The sequence below is a fragment of the Populus nigra genome, chromosome 6, assembly GCF_951802175.1.
Source record: "Populus nigra chromosome 6, ddPopNigr1.1, whole genome shotgun sequence".
Lineage (NCBI taxonomy): Eukaryota > Viridiplantae > Streptophyta > Magnoliopsida > Malpighiales > Salicaceae > Populus > Populus nigra.
Window position 1 is genome coordinate 10,816,942 of NC_084857.1, and position 19,640 is coordinate 10,836,581.

The 19,640-nt window shown below is 35.0% G+C and overlaps 2 protein-coding genes across 15 annotated transcripts; one reads left to right on the forward strand and one right to left on the reverse strand.

Moving 5' to 3' along the window:
- Positions 1-731: 731 nt before the first annotated feature.
- Positions 732-9,247, reverse strand: LOC133697481 (DNA polymerase lambda). 7 transcript variants are annotated; one of them, XM_062120062.1, is made up of 15 exons: positions 8,869-9,247; positions 7,104-7,333; positions 6,883-7,020; positions 6,168-6,491; positions 5,726-5,804; positions 5,491-5,621; positions 5,040-5,132; positions 4,710-4,889; positions 4,570-4,623; positions 3,879-3,967; positions 3,383-3,473; positions 2,556-2,636; positions 2,324-2,391; positions 1,244-1,328; positions 732-1,160 (listed from the first exon to the last, which is right to left on the reverse strand). In XM_062120062.1, the coding sequence occupies exons 2-15, from the start codon at positions 7,206-7,208 to the stop codon at positions 1,062-1,064; spliced, it is 1,617 nt and encodes a 538-aa protein (XP_061976046.1). In that variant the 5' UTR covers positions 7,209-7,333; positions 8,869-9,247; the 3' UTR covers positions 732-1,061. The 7 variants fall into 7 exon arrangements, 6 of the variants coding, with proteins under 6 accessions (XP_061976046.1, XP_061976045.1, XP_061976044.1 ...); XM_062120061.1 differs by having other exon boundaries at positions 7,104-7,384; XM_062120060.1 differs by having other exon boundaries at positions 7,104-7,403.
- A 3,707-nt stretch (positions 9,248-12,954) lies between these two features.
- LOC133697452 (RNA-binding motif protein 25-like) lies at positions 12,955-18,547 on the forward strand. Of its 8 annotated transcripts, XM_062120007.1 has the most exons (8): positions 13,381-13,522; positions 13,832-13,931; positions 14,085-14,929; positions 15,062-15,214; positions 15,994-16,417; positions 16,528-17,208; positions 17,333-17,946; positions 18,103-18,547. In XM_062120007.1, exons 3-8 carry the CDS (start codon positions 14,636-14,638, stop codon positions 18,352-18,354), a joined length of 2,418 nt encoding a protein of 805 aa, XP_061975991.1. In that variant the 5' UTR covers positions 13,381-13,522; positions 13,832-13,931; positions 14,085-14,635; the 3' UTR covers positions 18,355-18,547. The 8 variants fall into 8 exon arrangements, with proteins under 8 accessions (XP_061975986.1, XP_061975987.1, XP_061975991.1 ...); XM_062120002.1 differs by lacking the exon at positions 13,832-13,931 and having other exon boundaries at positions 12,955-13,522; positions 14,673-14,929; XM_062120003.1 differs by lacking the exon at positions 13,832-13,931 and having other exon boundaries at positions 12,955-13,522; positions 14,673-14,929; positions 16,528-17,190.
- The last annotated feature ends 1,093 nt before the right edge of the window (positions 18,548-19,640 follow it).

The window sequence follows — 19,640 nt, forward strand, 5'->3', positions numbered from 1 at the left end:
AGACCCTTTTTGCCTCGTGCTGTTATATGCATGTTATGGATGGAGCTATTAGCACACTTTTTTTCCTGTCGGCACACTGATTTTAAATGTTGTATCTTCAGGAGACAAGATTGTCCTTGCCCAAACGAAAACCTGTTTGGAAATTTTTCTTTCGCTGTTGCAGTAAAATGTATTTCTACAGTGAGTATGTCTTGATATTTTTTTATATAAGCTTTAATTGTTAAAATGGTTGCCCTAAATCACTAAGGAAAAAAGGGCACTAGATTGTTTCTTGTTCATTTCACATTTCTCATAGAAGAAAAAATAAATAAAATTGATGTCTTAAAATAATTTAAATACCTAAACTACAACGGATTCACATGCAGGGTATACTTGTCCATATTCTTGTAACGAATTAACAACTTTATTTATCATCTCAGATAAAATTGAATTTGGATTTTTTTTTTTTACAAACTTAAATGAATCTAGTGATTCTCTCTATTTATTGAAAATGATCCTAGTGAATGTAATCTCTTCTATTCCAAAGAATCTGAATACAACAATAAAACAGAGATAGGGACCTGTACAAATTTAGTATTTATAATAATAATTACTTTTTAAAATATTTTTATTTAGAAATATATTAAAATAATAATTTTTTAATTTTTAAAATTTATTTTTAATATCAACACATTAAAACAATCTAAAAACACTAAAAAAAAATTAATTTCAAAAAAACATTGGCCAGCAGCTTCTAAAACGTCACTTCCCAAGCTGACAAGCAAATTAGTGTGGCAACACGAATAAAAACCGTCATTCGGACTTTTGGTGTTTTCGTTAGTGATTCGGAAGCTTTACATACGCCAGCCTGTATGAGACTGAAACCATTTGTTTGAGCTGGAACACCATTTACAAGGCTTCAAGGTCAAACCAGAGTCCTACTGTTGCCGCTGTTGACAAAAGAAAGAAGAGCATAAATGAGCCAGGTTTTGCTATATTACAGTGCAAGAAAGAACTTGTTGGCTCCCAAACAAGGCCTGCTATTTGGTCTCTGAGTAGCAAGCTCACACAAACTATGCATTTCATTGATTTCTTTGATGCGGTTCAAGCCAAGGAAAGCCTAGGAAATCAAACACCTCCTTTTCATTGTCAAATCTCAGACTTGCACTAGCTCTTGCACCCTGCAATAAAATTGAAACATACCGCCTAATTAAACCTCCGAAGTCTCAAGAGATGAGGAAGATACCACAAATCTCCAACTTACTCGCTTGCCACCTGAAGCCTGGGTAGCTGGAAATAATCCAGTATCATCAAGCCGATATCCTTTGGATTCTGCTAGCAGTCTCAGCCTGCATTCAGATACAACTGCCAAATGATGATATGTTCATAACAATAGAGGTTCAATCTCTCACAAAAGAGCATGAAACAGAGAAATTCAACAAAATTTATTTGCAAGTTATCGGTACCGATTCCAGACTAAATTCATTCTGTGAACTTCTCTCCAAAAAAATAAAAAAAATTATTCTGTGGCTGTTGAAATGGTAACAAGTAAAATTGAGTAGTACCAAAAGCATTTCGAAGCCATGTGGTGATTCAGGAAGACTCAATATGAAAATGATTTTGAAGAACTTAAAAAACTCGACCTGGTTGTATTTTTTTAGATGAAAGAAAATTTTATGAACTGACATAAAAAAGAGAGCAAGTCATCCTCCAAATAATGAAAGCAAAAGGAATATCATAAATGAGCAGACCAATCCTGCTGAATATCAGCCAAGGAAACTCCCTAAAAGCACCGGGAGCATGACGCAACAAAAAGAAAAGACAAGTATCCTATACCACAGCAATTTCCGTGAAGTGTACTTGTTTCTAAAGACTAGCATTTCTCTACAACCAAGCAAGTGCGGAGCAAAGAATCTAAAGTTGGAAGAGCCGAAAGACTCAATCATTTACACACAAAAAAACTGTACACAAAAGTGGTAGATTATGGATTAAAATGTAACTTTTTTATTTAAAAGAGCAATTATATATAAAACTATAAAACTTATATGAAATAACTACTAAACTTCAGGAACCATTTTGAGCTTTGGGAGGGAGAGGGGGCTCCGGCTTGCACCCCCTAGTTCTGCCCTCCCCTGCAACCAGGCATGCCGCAGGATCGTGCAAGCAGCAAAAAAAACAGAGCAAGGCCATACTATGTTCCTCATCCCAAAACCCAAAAAAGAGAATACCACGAAACCTGCCACCATTAGGAAATACCCAAGCCAGGAAAACTTCCATTTTTTTCTTATTATTTTATTTATTGGGGATGGGGGGTTTGGACCACTCTCGGCTAGTAAAAACATACCTCCTGTTTAATACATCATTCCCTGTCCATGCTACTAGACCAAAAGCATAAATGTCCCTTGGATAAACCTATAAAACAGAACACAACCAAGTCGATCGCATTTATATAACAATCAAAAATTAAACAGCAAGATTAAAAGGAGCACTCCGAAAAAAAAATTTGACCAACTCCTGCACAATCTAATGAAATAGCTGATTCTACAAAATAAGTAATAAATTAATCATCCTGTTACCTTAAAGTCTATTCGGTGCCGCAGTTCTCGCCCAGGATATGTGCAAAGCCCGAAATATGTGTCAACACCTGAATCAGTACCCTGTGCACATTATAACATGTTGCAAATGATAAAAGAATCGATCAAGAGGAAACAATTGAAAACACAATGGAGCCCAGAAAAATTGTTTTCCCCATCAATTTTGAGCTTCCTCCTTTCTTGATAAGAAGTCATAGAAAAGATAAAGGGAAGGGAAAACTTAAATGTTAACTTATTGTTTTAGTTCACTGTATAACAATTCATCAACTATAAGTCAATGAACTAGTTTGAAGCTTTGGGCATTCAAAAACTGAAAGGCCAGCTGCAACTGAAATTGAAGGGGCCAGCCAATTTCAATTAGTTGGCTGCTGGCACATCACTTAAAAAATCAAGCTTAACAGCTTCTAACAACGCAACAGATGTCTTGGAATCTTGAACATTCTGCCTCAAACATCCCTTGATGGTTCTCATAAACAATTAACATGGCAACTCACTGGAAAGATTAAAATCTAACTTGAAAATACCCTTTATAAACTCATAGCCTGTCAGAGTCACAATTTAGATAATTTAAGGGGGCCATCTATATCTCTGGAAATCTTAATGCTTTTGCTGATAGAGACCAAAGATATCCACATCTAGACAGCTGAACTGAATTACAGGAACAAAGTTCTGAACTCAAGATTCACAGTTTATGGGGAGAAAAGGGGGGCTTTCAATATCTTAGGTAAGAAAACAAAGATAAAACAAACTTTCATATCTTATGTAAGATAACGAAGACAAGTAAGCCTAACAAAGTTAAGATTAATTACCTCCTCGCTGTGAGTACTGAAAATCAAATCCTCTCTTAGGAATTTCATATCCTTTAAACGCTTCACATATCTTGTTAGAAAACCTTTATGACTGAAATACAAAGGAAAGAGACTTTAGAGTGCATTTCACAACCATTGATTTTAACATTTTCTTTTTAATTCTGACCATCAACTCAAAGCCAAAACATAATCATTTAGAATTTGTTTGAATGGAAATTACATTTCAACTTGAATCTGTAAATGACTTTTAAATTCAGTGAAAAACTTGCTTAGCAAAAGTCGTTTTTTAACCTTTTTCTTCAAGGGAAGAAATTTAGCACTGGATACAACAATAAAGTTTTTTTTTTAAAAGATATCGCTACAAAAGAATTTTGCTTAAAGCAAATTTTTTAACCACTTGAATACATTTTTGTTATGAATTAAACTATAGGGCGAGATATGAGCATGCCCACACAAACATGAGCACAGAGAAGAAACTAAAAAAACAGATTTTCACCTTTTCCCATCAGGGTGCGTAATCACGATGTCCAAATCGCCACAAGAAGCTTTTCCGCGTCTATATGATCCTCCACATAAAATGTCGACCTTCAAGACAGGTATTTAAAACATTAAGCAACATGTCAAAGTCTATTTAAATGGTGAGACCATGAGACTAATGCCTCAAGCCTTAAGGTATAGTTCTCAAAGAAATTTATTGATCCATGTCAGAGCAAATCTCCACAGATCCACCAGTATCTGTCTGGCTTTGGCCTTTCGTATGACGTAAGTTTTTGTACACTATATGTCAATCAAGAATCATCCAGATTCTAAAAAAATATCCAGACCTCTAAACTTGGCTATGCCATTAAATAGATAAGAATTTAGGTCCTCTAATGATTCAACTCATTCAAAACACCTAGTCAAGCACGGTTACTATACTCCTGTACCCAAAAAAATCAAAGCCCAGTCTTAAGCCATCCTCCGGAAGAAAAATATGACTGGCTTTCTAAGATTCTATGAAACTCACTCAAGAACCCAAGCTCCTTAGCATCAAATTGAGGCTACAGTCTTTTGGTTCACATCAAATACTGCAAAATGGTGGTAAAAGCAAATGTCCCACAAAACAGAATGGGCCTTCACAACTCAAACAACTTCTTGGGTCCTTTTGGATTCTTTCATAAATTAGTTCATGGCATAAAAGAGCTCACCCCAGGTAAAATCTCTTCACCAGTTTTCTGTAGCAATAGTTCCATTTCTTGAACCTGCACATTCACAATTATTAAGAGTTTCCTGGGCAAAACAAGTTCCAAACACAATATAAATCATAGGAGCAAGCAGGATATCGCACCTCATGGCGTGGAATCCTCGTCTTAATATCATCAAAATATTTTAATCCTAACTTCTGTGAATGTGTCAGTGAATCTTCATTCTTCAGATCCTCTAGCGTGCGATGACCCTTCTCATAAAATTTTAGGGCCGTGGCTGGACCAATACCCCAAACTTCCCCAAATAAACTAATCGTCCGTACCTGAAAATTGTTAATTGAAAGTGCTCAAAGCAAGAGAATAAATGTGATGAAGGTAAGCAGGACACCATCTCCACATAGACGAATATAATAGAACAAAAAAAACGTATGTGCAATGTGGGATTGCAATTTCCAGAGAAATATCCAGAATACCTTTTCATCTGTCTCAAAGTGCTCCAACTTGGATAATTTCCCAGTAGTGACTATCTCCTGGATCTGCATACACCCAATGGCACCCATAATCTTCTGAGGGTGATTAGAAGATGAAAAAATAAGAAGAAGAAGAAGAAGAAACTGTTGTTCATGGGCAAATGCTGCTTTAATAACAGAGGCCCTTGAAACCCAGATTTTTCCACAGCAATGTTTTGCAAACCACATGGCATCATGAGATTCAGGACCCAACAAATATGATTCCCAGTGACAGATTTTCACACATAGAACATTCGCATTACAGGAAAAACAAGTTACCACATGCATATCATGTTTGAACAGTGAGAAGAGATAACAATAAATCAAGACAGCTAGTGACACTATAAGACAAGCAACAAAGCTAATCAAGGGAAGAGATGTGGACATAGTAATTTGAACAGAAATGAGCCCTTACATGATCCTGCATTGACTTTCCTATGCCAGGCAAATCTTTGACCTGGTCTGCACTCTCAATTTTAAATGGCAACTTCTCAACAACAGGAATAGCCTTGTAATAGCTGAATGACCTTCTATCGTCACCCAAAGCTTTTCCATGGAAAAGTAAACACTGTCACTTCAGACCCAAAAAAGTAGTAACAGGAAAAATGTATTGTGGTCAGGATGTATAAAGAGGGAAAATGAAGTCTCACCCCTGTATATGTTGATGAGTTTTCCAAATATCTCAGTTATGCTCCTGTTTAAATCAGGTGGACTGTAAGGCAAAGATAACTGCAACAACAAACCTGATTAGCATGCGATTTATCAATATCTGGGGATCGTTGACACTTCCCCCATGTGCCATAGGTGCCAAACTAGTTGGAGAAAAAAAAAATTGATTGCGTGTGCATGGACAGGCAAAGAAATATAACTGAGATGCCATGTACCAATCTTAAAAGTAATTCTAAGCACGTTTTACACCTGATTAGCATGCAATGTATTAATATACTGTGGATCGTTGACAATTCCCCCATGTGCCCTAGGTGTCAAACTAGTTGGAGAAAAAAAAATTGGTTGCCTGGGCATGGACAAGGCAGGGAAAAATAACTGAGATGCCATGTACAAATCTTAAAAGTAATTCTAAGCAAGTCTTACATCCGAATGCAGAGTACTGGAGGGTATTGGATTGGTAAGGGTTTGTGAGAGAGGTGAGCTGTCAGAACTTCCAGGACTATTTGGCACCTCGAACGAACCTTTATTTTCTGCATCTGATTTGAATTTCTTCACATCAGATTTGATCTTTTCATTGTGAGGTGACAGTTCATCGGCACTGGAAGTGTTCTCATTGACTAATTTCAAAACCAAAGACTTGTCTTTTGTATTCTCTCCTTCCATGTCAACTAGAAGATGATATTGATCCTCGGAAACTTTCTCCCCTGATCTCAAACTGTCCTCTAGCCATTGATAGAGGAGAACCCTCTGCAAGAAAAATATTGAAATTAATTAATTAAACCTTGAAATCACCAGACAGAAAAATGGGAAATCTCTCTTCTAACATTGAATTTGTAGGATTCAAACCTCTAATCCACCTTCACCAAGTCGTTTCATCAAAACATAACAGTGCCATCAAACATAATTCTAAACAGGTGAATTAATATCGATTGGTAAAATGCACATAAAAAATTACCCTAAGGCCTAAGGGGCAACAACCATTGAACGAACAGAAACTCACAAGCACAAACAATTGGTGCATTAACAAGAAATCATTGGATACTTTGACAGAGTAATTCAAAGCGTCAAGTTAGTTTTACAAGAGCAAGTAGTGGGGGGGAAATGGCACTCTGAAAGACATTTGAAGAAATAAACTCACTGGTTTAAAGCGTTTTAGAAGTTGTCCATCCAATTGTTGGAGAAGGGCCTGTGAATTAATAGCAAAAACATGAGTGACTTTCTTTGATAAGCGCTCCTCAGTAGTAGCACCCATTTGGACCAGCTTCTGCTTCCAAATCTACGATATTAACAATTCAACACTACATCAAATCCTCCTTAGCACTACTTTTAATCACACACAAAAAAAAGAAAAAAGGAAACCTGTAAGCGACGTGACTGGACTCCAGTTTCGACCAAAAACACAACCATTCCAGAGAAAATTCCCTGGGGATCGATTGAAGGACTTTTCTTTCGCTTTGGCGCCATACCATTGATGATACGGAGCTTGATAGTGTGGGATTCTTTCAACTGCTCCTCCCCTCCACTTGTCTATAGTTTCACAGCTCTTCTTCTTCTGCTACAAGGACACTACGCACTCACTTCATGCCCAACTGCAGCGACGCGTGGAAATTGTTCGCATAAACAAGCACCAGCCAACAAGGCTTCCTCCGTTACACGTCACTTTCTTAAAGGGTTAAGGGATAAATAAAATTTAAATTATAGAAAAATAATTATGATTTAATTTAGCCGTCAACGAACCGGATTTTCTCTGAATTTCCTTTAATATTCCAAGTTTGGCTTTTTCTTTCATTTTTTTTCTTTTTCACATGTAATTTTCTTATACACGATGTATAAATCTTTGACACGTGACATCGAATGCACGGAATTTTTTTCTTTTTCACATGTAATTTTCTTATACACGATGTATAAATCTTTGACACGTGACATCGAATGCACGGAAACAGGATTCTGTAGAGTGTGGTATTGAACTAGATGTTGTTTTTCAAAGTATTTTTTATTTTAAAATATATTAAAATAATATTTTTTTATTTTTAAAAAATTATTTTTGACATCATCCTATCAAAATAATCTGAAAATATTAAAAATATATTAATTTAAAACAAAAAAATAAAATTCAAATTCAATTTTTTTCAAAAATATTTCCAAAACTCAATGCCAAATAAGTCTTGATTGGTGTATTGGGTTATCTTGAATTCATTTTTAATTTTTTTAAAATAAAATAATGTTGTTTTATAAAACAAATATCAATAAATTATTTGACTAGATCACTTGAATTTTTATTTTTTTTTATTTTTTTAAACTTGATTTAATTTCAACTCTAAATTAGCTAGGTCTCAAGTTTTTTTATATAATTATAGGTGTCCGGATTAGATCACACGCACCTCAATTAATCTCTAAAGATCCTGAAATTAACAACTAGATAAGTTTTTAGTGGCCCTAAGATTTGTGATACTCGAACTGGTGACCTCTAAAAAACAAACTTAAAACCTGACTAGTTAAGCTACACCCTTCATAATTAAATAGTTGTTACGTGTGCTGAATTTTAAACTATTTTCTACCCCCTGTATGGCTATTTTCTCGGCACTTTCAAGTCCATGCTCTTGATTAGTTATTAATATAGCTGTTACTATAATATTTTTTATATTTTTAAAATTTATTTTTAATATCAAAATAATTTTAAAAATACAAAAAAAAAATTTAAAATAAAAAAAAACTTTTACATCACAAAAACGACCGTGCAACATTGTAGCGACGACCAGCTTATGCAACACACGTGCAGCTACAAATTCTCCGGACAAGCCTCTAGAACTTCACTGTGATTTGCTGGGTCTTGAATAACCCTCTCATCTTATTCAGTCAAATCATTTTTTTTTTTTGCAGCATTATATTTAATATAGAAACAAAAAAAAAAACATGACCCGTTGAACTAGAACACCAAGGAAACATGCCCTTAATTTAGCAAACCAATTAATTTAGTAATTTTTCACCAAACTCACAGATTCTAAACCCTTAATCTAGCAAAACCAACTTGCAATTCTTCACCAAACCCGCAAACCCAACTCACTACAAGTTAGTCATACCCAAAACAAAACAAATTGAATCTAAAATATTCGACTTGCCCAACCTGTTTAGCCTCGTAACTGCACTGAAAAATATGCTGAATCCTTGTACTGCTGTTCTTATTGCGTAAGATTTGAACCCCTCTCAACATATCTCCTTTACATCCATTGTTGATTGAGAGTGAAAACCCCTGAAAATAAAAGCGAGAATGGCAGAATTGGTAGCCTGGAAAATTTTTAGGATTTATAATATGACAGAGCCAGGGAATGAGTGAGTTGGGGTTAGAAATGGTGGTGGTTGGTGAGGGATCAGATATGCGTCAATTTGTAGATGCCTAATTTGACACCACTGAGCTTCCAGTGGTGGTTGATGGCGAGAAGAAAAGAGAAAAGGGCGGTGGCCACTGTAGAAGAAAGAGGGAAAAGATTTGTGGTATTTATGTTATATTATACACTAGAGTGGTTTGATTATTTTGTCTATTTTAAATTTTTAGATTAGCTCGTGGTATAAAATATAATTTATAAAAGTATATGGAAAATAAAAGTAAAAACAAGATTACATGGATTAATTTTTTTATTTTTTTTTTGTAATTACCCATTTTATCTATAACATCCGAAATCAAAGTAGTGTTAGCTGCTACATCACTAATGTAATAGTAATGTTTGTTTTTATGATGGTATCATGTTTTTGAGAAAAAATGAATTGTTTTTTTTGTGTTTTTAATCTTTTTAGTATATTAATATTAAAAATAAAATTTTAAAATTTTAATTTATTTCTAAATAAAAATTATTTAAAAAAAATAATTACCATAATAACCAAAATTACCTAAATCACATCTTCCAGACTCGGACTGAAATCATAAATCATGTCATACACGCAAAACATAATTACTATTAACAAGTTCTGCGTTATAAAGAATGATTTTACTGGCATGCAGTTTTAATTTAGCTCATGTTTGGTATTATCTTTTAAACAGGGTTGGATAAAATTAATTTTTTTAAAAAAAATTATGTTAATAAATTATTTTAATATGTTAATATTAAAAATAATTTTAAATAAATAAATAAATATTATTTTAATACTTATCGTCGGCACCCGATGGTGGTTTTCTTCGATTAAACAGAACCAGTCTCTTATCTCCGTGGCTACAAGGTTATTCAGGAACTAGAGAGCTGCCCTCGATTGCGCAGCCCGGACAGTTGAGCCTCCTCGTGGACAAAAGCGTGCACAAGCAGAGAGAAAGTAGATCTCGAATTAAAATAATATATTTCTAGTCTTAATGACAAGAGTATTTTCAAATTAAGTTTAATCTTAATTTTCTCAAAATCGAATCTTCAGCAGCTACTTGCACCTGGACTGGTTGCGTTCATAAAAAAGTATTTTTCTTGCAGCATTTCCAAAATTCAACCCTGGCTGATGATAAATTATCACGCGAATTTAATTATCGGACTCGACCATAAACAAATACACGAGTCTCATGATTTCACGCCATGCCTCTAAAACCATCTGGAAATCAACGCTTTATTTCCAGTTTTTTTTAAAAAAAAAAATTATTATTAATTATGAGTGTTTGGATAATTTTAAAATTCTAAAATTAATGATATGTAAATTTTTATTGATTCTAAAATTTATAATACTTGAGTTAATAATTAATAATTTTTAAAGAAGAAACTTAAATTCTGATAAGTTAATTTTTTATATATTTTAAATTATTATTCTTGGAGGAGTTGGTACGGCGGATAAATATAGGTTTTGCTTCCCCCGTAAATCTACTGCCAAGAATTGCGAGAAATTTTAGCGCCATGCACATGATTTTTATCATAACAGGACTAGATTTTCTTGAACACGTTTTACTGATAAAAAGTGAACTAATTTAACTTTAAAACATCAACCTTCATATAAATTTATTTTTATTTTATAATTTTCCTATTTATGAATAATTTAAATCAAGTCATTGAAAATAAACAATTGAACAATGCGCATGCTAAGAAAATATTAAAAACTTCAAACAGATTACATGAGCTTTGGACACAGTTTATTTGAATTATTTGAAAATGTAGTAAGGATTACGGTTTAGAATATTTATTTTTTTAGAAATATATTAAAATAATACTTTTTTATTTTAAAAAAATTATTTTTAATATCAGCATATCAAAATATTTTTAAACCTATTTAATCTTTGTTTTTTTAGTTCCTACTTGTTTTACTTAACGTAAAGCAATTATATTTGAAGAAATTAACTCTTGGCTCAAAAAAGTTTATTTCATTCCATAACTTTTTGTTTCAAAGCTTGAAGCCCACGAATTTATTTATTTTTAATACACGCAAAGCTGATTCGGTGATCTTACAGAAAAACAAAGCAATTAAAAGCACTGTGAAAAATCATGAATTAAATATGGGAAATGTTAAATACCAGGAAAAAACAACAATATAAAGTTATAATTGTTATCTTTTCAAGCAAGTGAATTAAACATGGGAAATTTTAAATACAAAAAAAAATAACAACATAAAATTACATATATTAACTTTTCAAACAAGTGATCGAGATCATTAAACACGAAGCATCATATTTAGAAAAAACATGAAACTCAATTCTTAGTCAATCAAATCAAATATTGAAAAAAGAAAAAATAAATTTGATTGTATAAAAAGATTAAGAAAAAAGTAGCAATTAAAAGAACCTAGATCAAAATTAAAATACAAAAGAATTTTTATATTTGATTAAAAGGTGAAATTGAAAATAAAAATCAATTTAGCAAAAGGACTTGGAATATTAATCATATTTTAAAAAATCATGAATCTCAATTCTAAATCAATCAAATATTGAAAAAATAAAATTGAAAAAGGATTTTAGTTATACATGAAAAATAACTAAAAATAACTGTTCAGGGATGGAATTGAAAAAAAAAAATTCAACCAAGAAAATGATTCAGAAATAAAAAAATAGCAATTAAAAGAACAATAACCAAATTTGATAAAAAACAATAACAAAATCAAACCACTCGAGTTGAAATCAGAAATAAAATCAAACTATAAATAATCAATGTAAATAGAACAATTACAATTAAGAAAAAAAAAAGACTTAATCAAAAGAAAAAGAAATTGAAGGGCTTATATAATTTTTTGTATGGCTAACACCCAATACAAGAAAGAAAGAGAAAGAGAAAAAAAAAGTGTAAATTGGAGCCAAGCCAGCCATAACCACCATACACACGCCCTCTAGAGAGACAGATGACGTCGAGGCGAATCATATAATGCGACAAAATGATGATTTTCACCACCAAAATCATCTACATGTATTGTCCGAAGACAGCAAAGCGACTAACACATATGAGCCTCTCTCTCTCAATTTGAACAAGACTAAAAATGCCCTAATGACTAGACAATAACGGCCAACAAACCATTAAGAAATCACAACCAAGACCTTTAATCAAATGCTAGAAAATTTGAATAGCAAGGATAAATAAGTAATTTCACTGGTAATTAGCTTGTAAAAAAACAAAAATGCTCCCATAACTAAACAATAATAATAGAAAAAATACGAGAAAATAACAATCAAACCCCTAAAACTAATGTCAATAAATTTGAATAGTTAGAGTAATGGAGTAATTTCTTTGTTGGAGTAATTTCTTTGTTCATCCAAAAAAATTTGAAATTTCTAAGCCCTCTGCACCAAAGTTTATGACTTTTTACCTTTGAAGGTCAATATGTTACTTGTATTGTCAAAATCAATATAAAATTACTAAAAATGCTCTTTATTAATATATAGATATAACAAATAAATAAATGTAAAAGACAAAAACACCCCTAAATGCATAAACTGATGTTTTATCATTTATAAGGGTAAATTTGTGTTTTAATTGTAACCTTAGAAAAATACCAAAACAAACCCACGCACAAGGCTTCAATTTTTTCAATCAAAGGGTTTTTTTACTTAAAAGATAACAATACCCCCACGCCTGCGAAGCTGAGAAATTCTACTGTGCATATCCAGTGTAGAACGTCTCTTCGATCCACAGTGTAGAGACGAGACAGTAAAAACACCACACTTTTATAGCATCTGTGTAAATGTGTTAATGCAAACAGGCGAGTGAATAGTATTTTTCAAAGGGGTTTTAAGTTTTAACTTTTGCAATGATGTATGCGGATTCCAATGGAAATAATCCGCCAGTATATAGAGGAGAGTCGGGCTCGTAAAAGGACATCATGCTCTTCCTTCCTCTGGAGCCTGCCTTGTTTTACTTCTCCACTCGCTCATTCTCCTACTCATCTCTCTCTATCTAGGGCGTACACGCTATATATAAAAGAAAATAAAGAGGAGAGAACATCACTGCCATAACAGATCTCTCTCTCACACACGCTCGCTCTCTCCATGGCGGAGGATTCTTCCTCATCTCCCTCTCTCGCTCCCGGTATTCTAGACCCCAATTCCTTAAAAACTGAACCCCTAAATAACAACAGTAACCCTACACCCCAGCCCGATGCCACAAGGACACCCACACCGGCGATAACCTCCTACGCGCCGCCTCCGCAGCTGGCTCCCTCATTCCGTCCAGTTTCTGCTCCCCCCCCTGCTGCTGCACAATTTTATCAAAACCCTAGCGTTGGCGTCCCCCCCATGATGCCGCCGTATCAGGTTCAGCCAGGTGTTCAGGCCCCGAGACCACACTACGCGCCCATTCCCAATGGTTATCAGGGGAATATCGCTCCCCCACCTGGTGGGTTATTCCTCCTCTCCCTCTTATCCTTTCTTTTCTTTAGTTTTTTTTCATAATCTGCCCGTCTGTCTCGTCGTTTAATAATTAGATATCACTGTTGCTTCTGTTAAATTGAATTGTGTTATTTGAATTTTTGATGATGATTAGATTTGAGTTAAATCCGTGGATCATAAATTAGGGTAATTAATTAATAGTTATGGTAGTTATATGGGGATGAGTGTGTTAGGGTTGAAAGAGGGTAGTGGAGGAATTTAGAAACCAAACCCCAAATAGGGACATCGATGATGACGGGATGTTTTCCTCCTACAGTGGTCTTTGATTGAATACGGTAAGAAAAGTTGGAAGGCTTCGAATTGCTCTTTAAGACTGAGTGAGACAACATCCATCACCTTCTACAACTCCTTTTTTGGTATGCACATATTTCGTTTGATTGTTTTCTTTGGAATAAACAGTTCAAAATGAAAGCCTAAAATTTGGTATTAACCATCATATGTCATTTTATTTTAGTTCTGGTAGTTATAAGGATTCTTTCCATTTCATGGGTCTGTCTATGAATTGCCAGCAGCAGAACATGATACCAACTGAGTGCTCCTTGGCTTTGTGTTCTAAGGTATCACAATTCTTCCAATTTACCATCAATCCTTTTCTTTCTCTTTCTTCCCCTCTCTCTCTCTCTCTCGTTATTCTTTTGTTGTTTACCTGCGTTCCTTGAACAACTAACAATGATGATAAACTAAAATTGCAAATAGTATAACAGTCTAGTTGTGTGTTATTACTTCCATTTTACCCATGAGATGTTCCCAATCTCATGTTACTCCACGTCAAAATCCCACATTTGGTGCATGTGATGATTTTAAAAGACTACTACCTTGCAAGGGGATGCATGAGGTAAGCCCACTTCACAAGTCCATGTTTATGAACTCCATCCTATTTTTCTTTATGTTTCCCTCAGGTTATCTGTTCAGCTGGTGATAGTTGATGCCTGTGGTGCCATCTCTAATATGCTTTTATTGTGTGGTAACAACACTTGATTATTCTTTTAAAATTATTTGCTCATATGTTTAATGGTCAGATCGATGTTTATTATTGTATTTCATTTGAAGACCTGCTCTGATGTGTCTGCATAGATGTTTATTTTCAATTTTTGCAGGAATTATGCGCTACCCCTCCCCATATCCAGCAATGGTTCGCCCCTTGTTTCCTCCACGCCCTCCTGGAGCACTTAGTGTGGTTCCAGCAGTGCCTCGACCCCTTGTTCCTGGGATTCCCGGTGTTCGCCCAGTTATGTACCCAATTATCAGGCCAGTAATTCCTTCTGTGACACCAGCTGAGAAACCACAAACCACAGTTTATATTGGCAAGATAGCACCATCCGTGGAAAATGATTTTATGATGTCCCTCCTTCAGGTATGTCATCAATTACATTATTTCTATCTATATATGCTTTACAATCAGGCTTCCTTTTGCTTTACCCATAGCCTTGTCTGGTTCAAATGAAGCTTTAATTTTGACAAAATTTTGGTTTTGCACTTTGTGAAGTTTTGTGGACCTGTCAAGAGTTGGAAACGTCCTCAAGATCCTGCTAATGGAACTCCTAGAGGTTTTGGATTTTGTGAATTTGAATCTGCTGAAGGGGTTCTCCGAGCATTACGACTACTGACTAAATTTAACATTGATGGGCAAGAACTAATGGTATGTAGGGTTCTCAATTTTTTCTCTGTTGTTAAATTTTAGACACACAATTGATTATGAGATGAATGGCGATGATCGGACTTTCAATATTTGGTATCTCTTTCAATTAAACTTTTCTGCTCTTAGGTAGAGATGTAATTGAGTTTTATTATAATAAAATCCCTGGCTAACAAGATACTAAGGGTCCTTTGCTTCTTCCCCTGTGAATAGGAGGTTTTAAATCGTGAAATTTTCAGCATCAAGTTTGGTAGGCAGTATTTCAATGGAATTTCACGAGGATAAGATGCAAAAGTTAACTGTTTGGCTTTCTAGTAATGTAAATTTTCTCCATCCTTGAGGAATTACTGGTTCATTTTAAGCTTGCTTGATCAAAACCAAGATTAAAAGTTAAAAGGAAAATTTGCTAGCAGAGATGAAATAAGTTTAGAAATTTAATTTGGGAGAGGCAAGTAATCATTGATTGCAACCTCATTTAAACATAAATCTGGAATTTGAACCTAATTTGTAGACTAGCTTGTTCTGGATGATAGACCTTGCAAGTCTTTGAAGCACTCTTGAACACCATTTTCATTTTATTACAAGGGGAATAGGTACCATAGTGACTAGAAAATAAAAGTGTAGTGTAGCATGCATATTGCGGTTGTTTAAGGAATCACTCATAAGAAGTAGTGGATGCATTAATCATTTGCTATCTTTCTGCATGTTCTTTTGTATTTTTTTTAACTAATTATTAGTATATGAATCTATGATCATTGTTCTTTCTATTCCATGATTGACAGTTAAATGTTAATCAAGCAACCAAAGAATATCTGGAGCGGTATGTCGAAAAGAAAACTGAAAACTCAAAGAATTTGAAAGAGACTCAAGTAGCAGATACTGGCAAGGAGGATGGAACAGGCATTGATGACAAGAAGGGTGAATTTTCCAAATCCTCCGTTGAGGACTCAAACAATGATAGTGACAAAGGGAACAAAGAAAATCATGACCTTGCTAACTTTGGTATTGTGACTGATGAAGACAAGGCAGGTGACCGAGAGGCTATAGAGAAGCTTACTAGCATGATAGAAGAGAGGTTAAAGACCAAACCTCTACCTCCCCCTCCGCCACCTTCACTAGCACCCGCAGATGGTTCTGGGAATTCAAATTTGGAATTGCCATCTAAATCAAGAGATGGTGACACCGATGCAGACATAATGAGAAGTGGTGAGTGTTAACAGTGATACATTATCATTTTACTTTTATTGGTCTGTTGTGATGGTAGTTTTTCAAACCTCTACTGTTAATTGCTGATGTTTATGATTATGCGGATGTAGTTGAAGGAAAAAATGATGACGAAACAAGCAGTGACAATAAAGCTGCAAGCGAACAGGACAGGCCTGAAACGAGCTCACCTGATAGGAGTAGAGGGTATGACAGGAGAAGCAGAGATAGAGACAGAGAACGAGATCTAAAACGGGAAAAAGAACGAGAAATTGAAAGATATGAAAGGGAAACAGAACGAGAGCGTGTTAGGAAAGAGAGGGAGCAAAGAAGGAAGATCGAGGAAGCTGAGCGTGAGTATGAAGAACGCCTCAGAGATTGGGAGTATAGGGAGAGAGAGAAGGAGAAACAGAGGCAGTATGAGAAGGAGAGGGATAAGGAAAGAGAACGCAAACGAAGGAAGGAGATACTTCATGACGAGGAAGATGAAGATGATGATTCGAGAAAAAGGTGGCGTAGAAGTGCTTTAGAGGATAGACGAAGGAAGAGACTACGGGAGAAGGAGGATGACTTGGCTGATAGGCTCAAAGAAGAGGAAGAAATTGCCGAGTCCAAGAGGAGAGACGAGGAAGAAAAGCTTCAGGAGAAACAGAAAGATGAATTGAAACTCTTGTCTGGACATGTCTTGAATGAAAGTGAAATGACCAGTCTGGCGGAAGGACCTATTGTTGAAAGTAAAGATGAGGCCATTGAAAAAGACTATGATGGTGATTCTGGTAATGAAAACCATGCAGGTAAACTTTGTGTATTTGTTTCTTGGTTTTCCCCCCTAATGTTGCGTGTTGTTCCCCAACACCCCTTATTGGAAAAAAGTGAAACTTCTCCAATGTTTTGAATGTGGTATGCTTTGCATGGCAGGTGATGAGGTATTACAAAATGGTAATGGTGATGAATCAAACATGGCATTAATGGCTGAACCAGATACACGACATAATGGTAGTGCTCCTGCAAGAAAGTTGGGCTTTGGTTTAGTTGGCTCTGGAAAACGAGCTGCTGTCCCGTCTGTTTTCCATGAAGAGGAGGATGATGATGCACGTAAGGAGAAGAAGATGAGGCCACTGGTTCCCATTGATTATTCAACTGAGGAGCTCCAGGCTGTCCAACCTGCTGTTTCTGGAGCACAGCCACCAAATCTTGTTGCTGCTGCAGAATTTGCAAAGCGAATATCAAATGTTGCTCCCAAAGAGGAGAAGCCTGATGTAGAGCGAGAAAGGAGCAGACGGTCTCATGATAGGTCTAGCCAGCGGGATAGGGACCGTAACGAGGACAACATTAATCGAAACAGAGATGATAACAAAGAGAAGGTTCCTGAACGGGACAGGGACAGGGACCGGAACCGAGATCATGGACTGGATAAAGTCAAGACACCAGATAAACAGAAGCTTTTGGATGCGAAGCAATTGATTGATATGATCCCAAAAACCAAGGAGGAGCTATTCTTATATGAGATAAATTGGGCTGTGTATGACAAGGTGAGCAACCCTGTTTACGCACTGTTGCTCAGTTCTTACTGCTTTGGAATAAGTTGTGTCAAATATTTCTTTAACTATCCGCTCAGTTTTTACTACCATGCCTACGACTTCATGCTTTATGATGTTTTCCTATTGTTTTGTTCTGCACCTTCACAGCATGAGCTTCATGAGAGAATGAGACCTTGGATATCAAAGAAGATCACAGAGTTCTTGGGAGAGGAAGAAACCACGTTGGTTGATTATATTGTATCGAGTACTCAGGAACATGTGAAGGCATCTCAAATGCTGGAGATGCTTCAGGCTATATTAGATGATGAAGCTGAAATGTTTGTCCTCAAGATGTGGAGGATGCTCATCTTTGAAATTAAGAAAGTGGAAACGGGCCTTTCTCTGAGGTCAAAATCATGATATAGCATGTAATGCCATTTTTACTTGCATGGCTGCAATGCTGATCTTGTTATGTCTTAATCTTCGTAGTCTCGGTTTCTCGTTATTGTAAAACACAAGAAGATTGCAATCTAGGTTTATTAATGTTTCCGATTTGAATCTTAAAAATAGAGTTGTTACCTTTCATTAAATGAACACATTTTTGTTCTTGTTAGAGATGAACTCAATTTTAACGACGAGGGAGCAACGAAATCAGTGCGTGTTCCATTTGAGGGAATGTAATCATTTTTTTTTAATCGAAAGGAGACCTGACAGTTGAATTTCTTTATTAGCTTTCCTTGTGTGATTGGTATTATGGTTGGTCGATTAATGTGAGGATTAGTGTTTTGATTAACTAAATAATTTAAAAACCGTTTCATGACACGCGCGGACACTCCATCTTTGAAAAACAACGATGATGATGTGCCTTTTGATCCGATCAATTGAAATCTATCCCCATTTATTAATAAATAAACGGCACTCTTCTGAAAAAACAAATCAATTAATTTATTCAAATTTTTATTACATCTTTTCATCAATTATTTCCTTTGAAATTCGAGGTCACAGAGGCAACAAGTTATAATTTCAACGGCACCCTTCAAATAAAAAAATATATTTACTAGCACTGGATGGACGTGATAATAGCCTCGTGTGTACGTCTGTCACCCCCGCGGTGCCTTACTTGCTCTTAGGCTTGCAGGATGTCCAGCGGGCCGTGGGGAATAGTCGTGGTGCGCGTAAGCTGACCCGGACACCCCACGTAAATAAAAAAAAAATAAAAAAAATATCAATATGTGATCTAATTTACCTATATTTAAATCCCTGTATTTGACGCTCATTAGTTCTGTCCTAGTTATTTACCCAAAAAAAATGAGAATAATATTTTTTTACCACAGTGAGTCCACAATAAAATAAAATATAATAGCACTAAAAGTGATTTTGCTACCATGTTTTTCATAATATTTAGAGTTTATTGTAATTATAATTGTATTTATTTACAATAAACAAATTAAAAGATACAATCATCTAAGAAAAAAGAATATAATAAAGAAATGATATAATATATAAAAACATATTGATAGATTCCTCTGTTTTTTAATCCGTGCTCGTGTTTTCTTGATTCGCTAAAAGTAGTAGTATGCTTAGATTCTATTTGGTATTGTGATTGCTTTTTATGGTTGTGATTTAAAAAAAACAGTTTAATAAAAAATGTTTTTTGTGAGGTTTATTTTAAATTTTGATGTGTTTGGTTAAAACTGCGGTTGAAA

Excerpts from the sequence above, each read along its gene's own strand:
- LOC133697452 (XM_062120002.1), top strand. The coding sequence starts at position 13,177 with ATGGCGGAGGATTCTTCCTCATCTCCCTCTCTCGCTCCCGGTATTCTA. Across the intron at positions 13,523-14,672 it reads GAATATCGCTCCCCCACCTG|GAATTATGCGCTACCCCTCC; the intron begins GTGGGTTATTCC and ends CAATTTTTGCAG. Across the intron at positions 16,418-16,527 it reads TGCAGACATAATGAGAAGTG|TTGAAGGAAAAAATGATGAC; the intron begins GTGAGTGTTAAC and ends ATGCGGATGTAG.
- LOC133697481 (XM_062120062.1), bottom strand. The coding sequence starts at position 7,208 with ATGGCGCCAAAGCGAAAGAAAAGTCCTTCAATCGATCCCCAGGGAATT. Across the intron at positions 6,492-6,882 it reads TTCTAAAACGCTTTAAACCA|AGGGTTCTCCTCTATCAATG; the intron begins GTGAGTTTATTT and ends TTTTTCTTGCAG. Across the intron at positions 5,622-5,725 it reads ACTCATCAACATATACAGGG|CTTTGGGTGACGATAGAAGG; the intron begins GTGAGACTTCAT and ends TCCATGGAAAAG.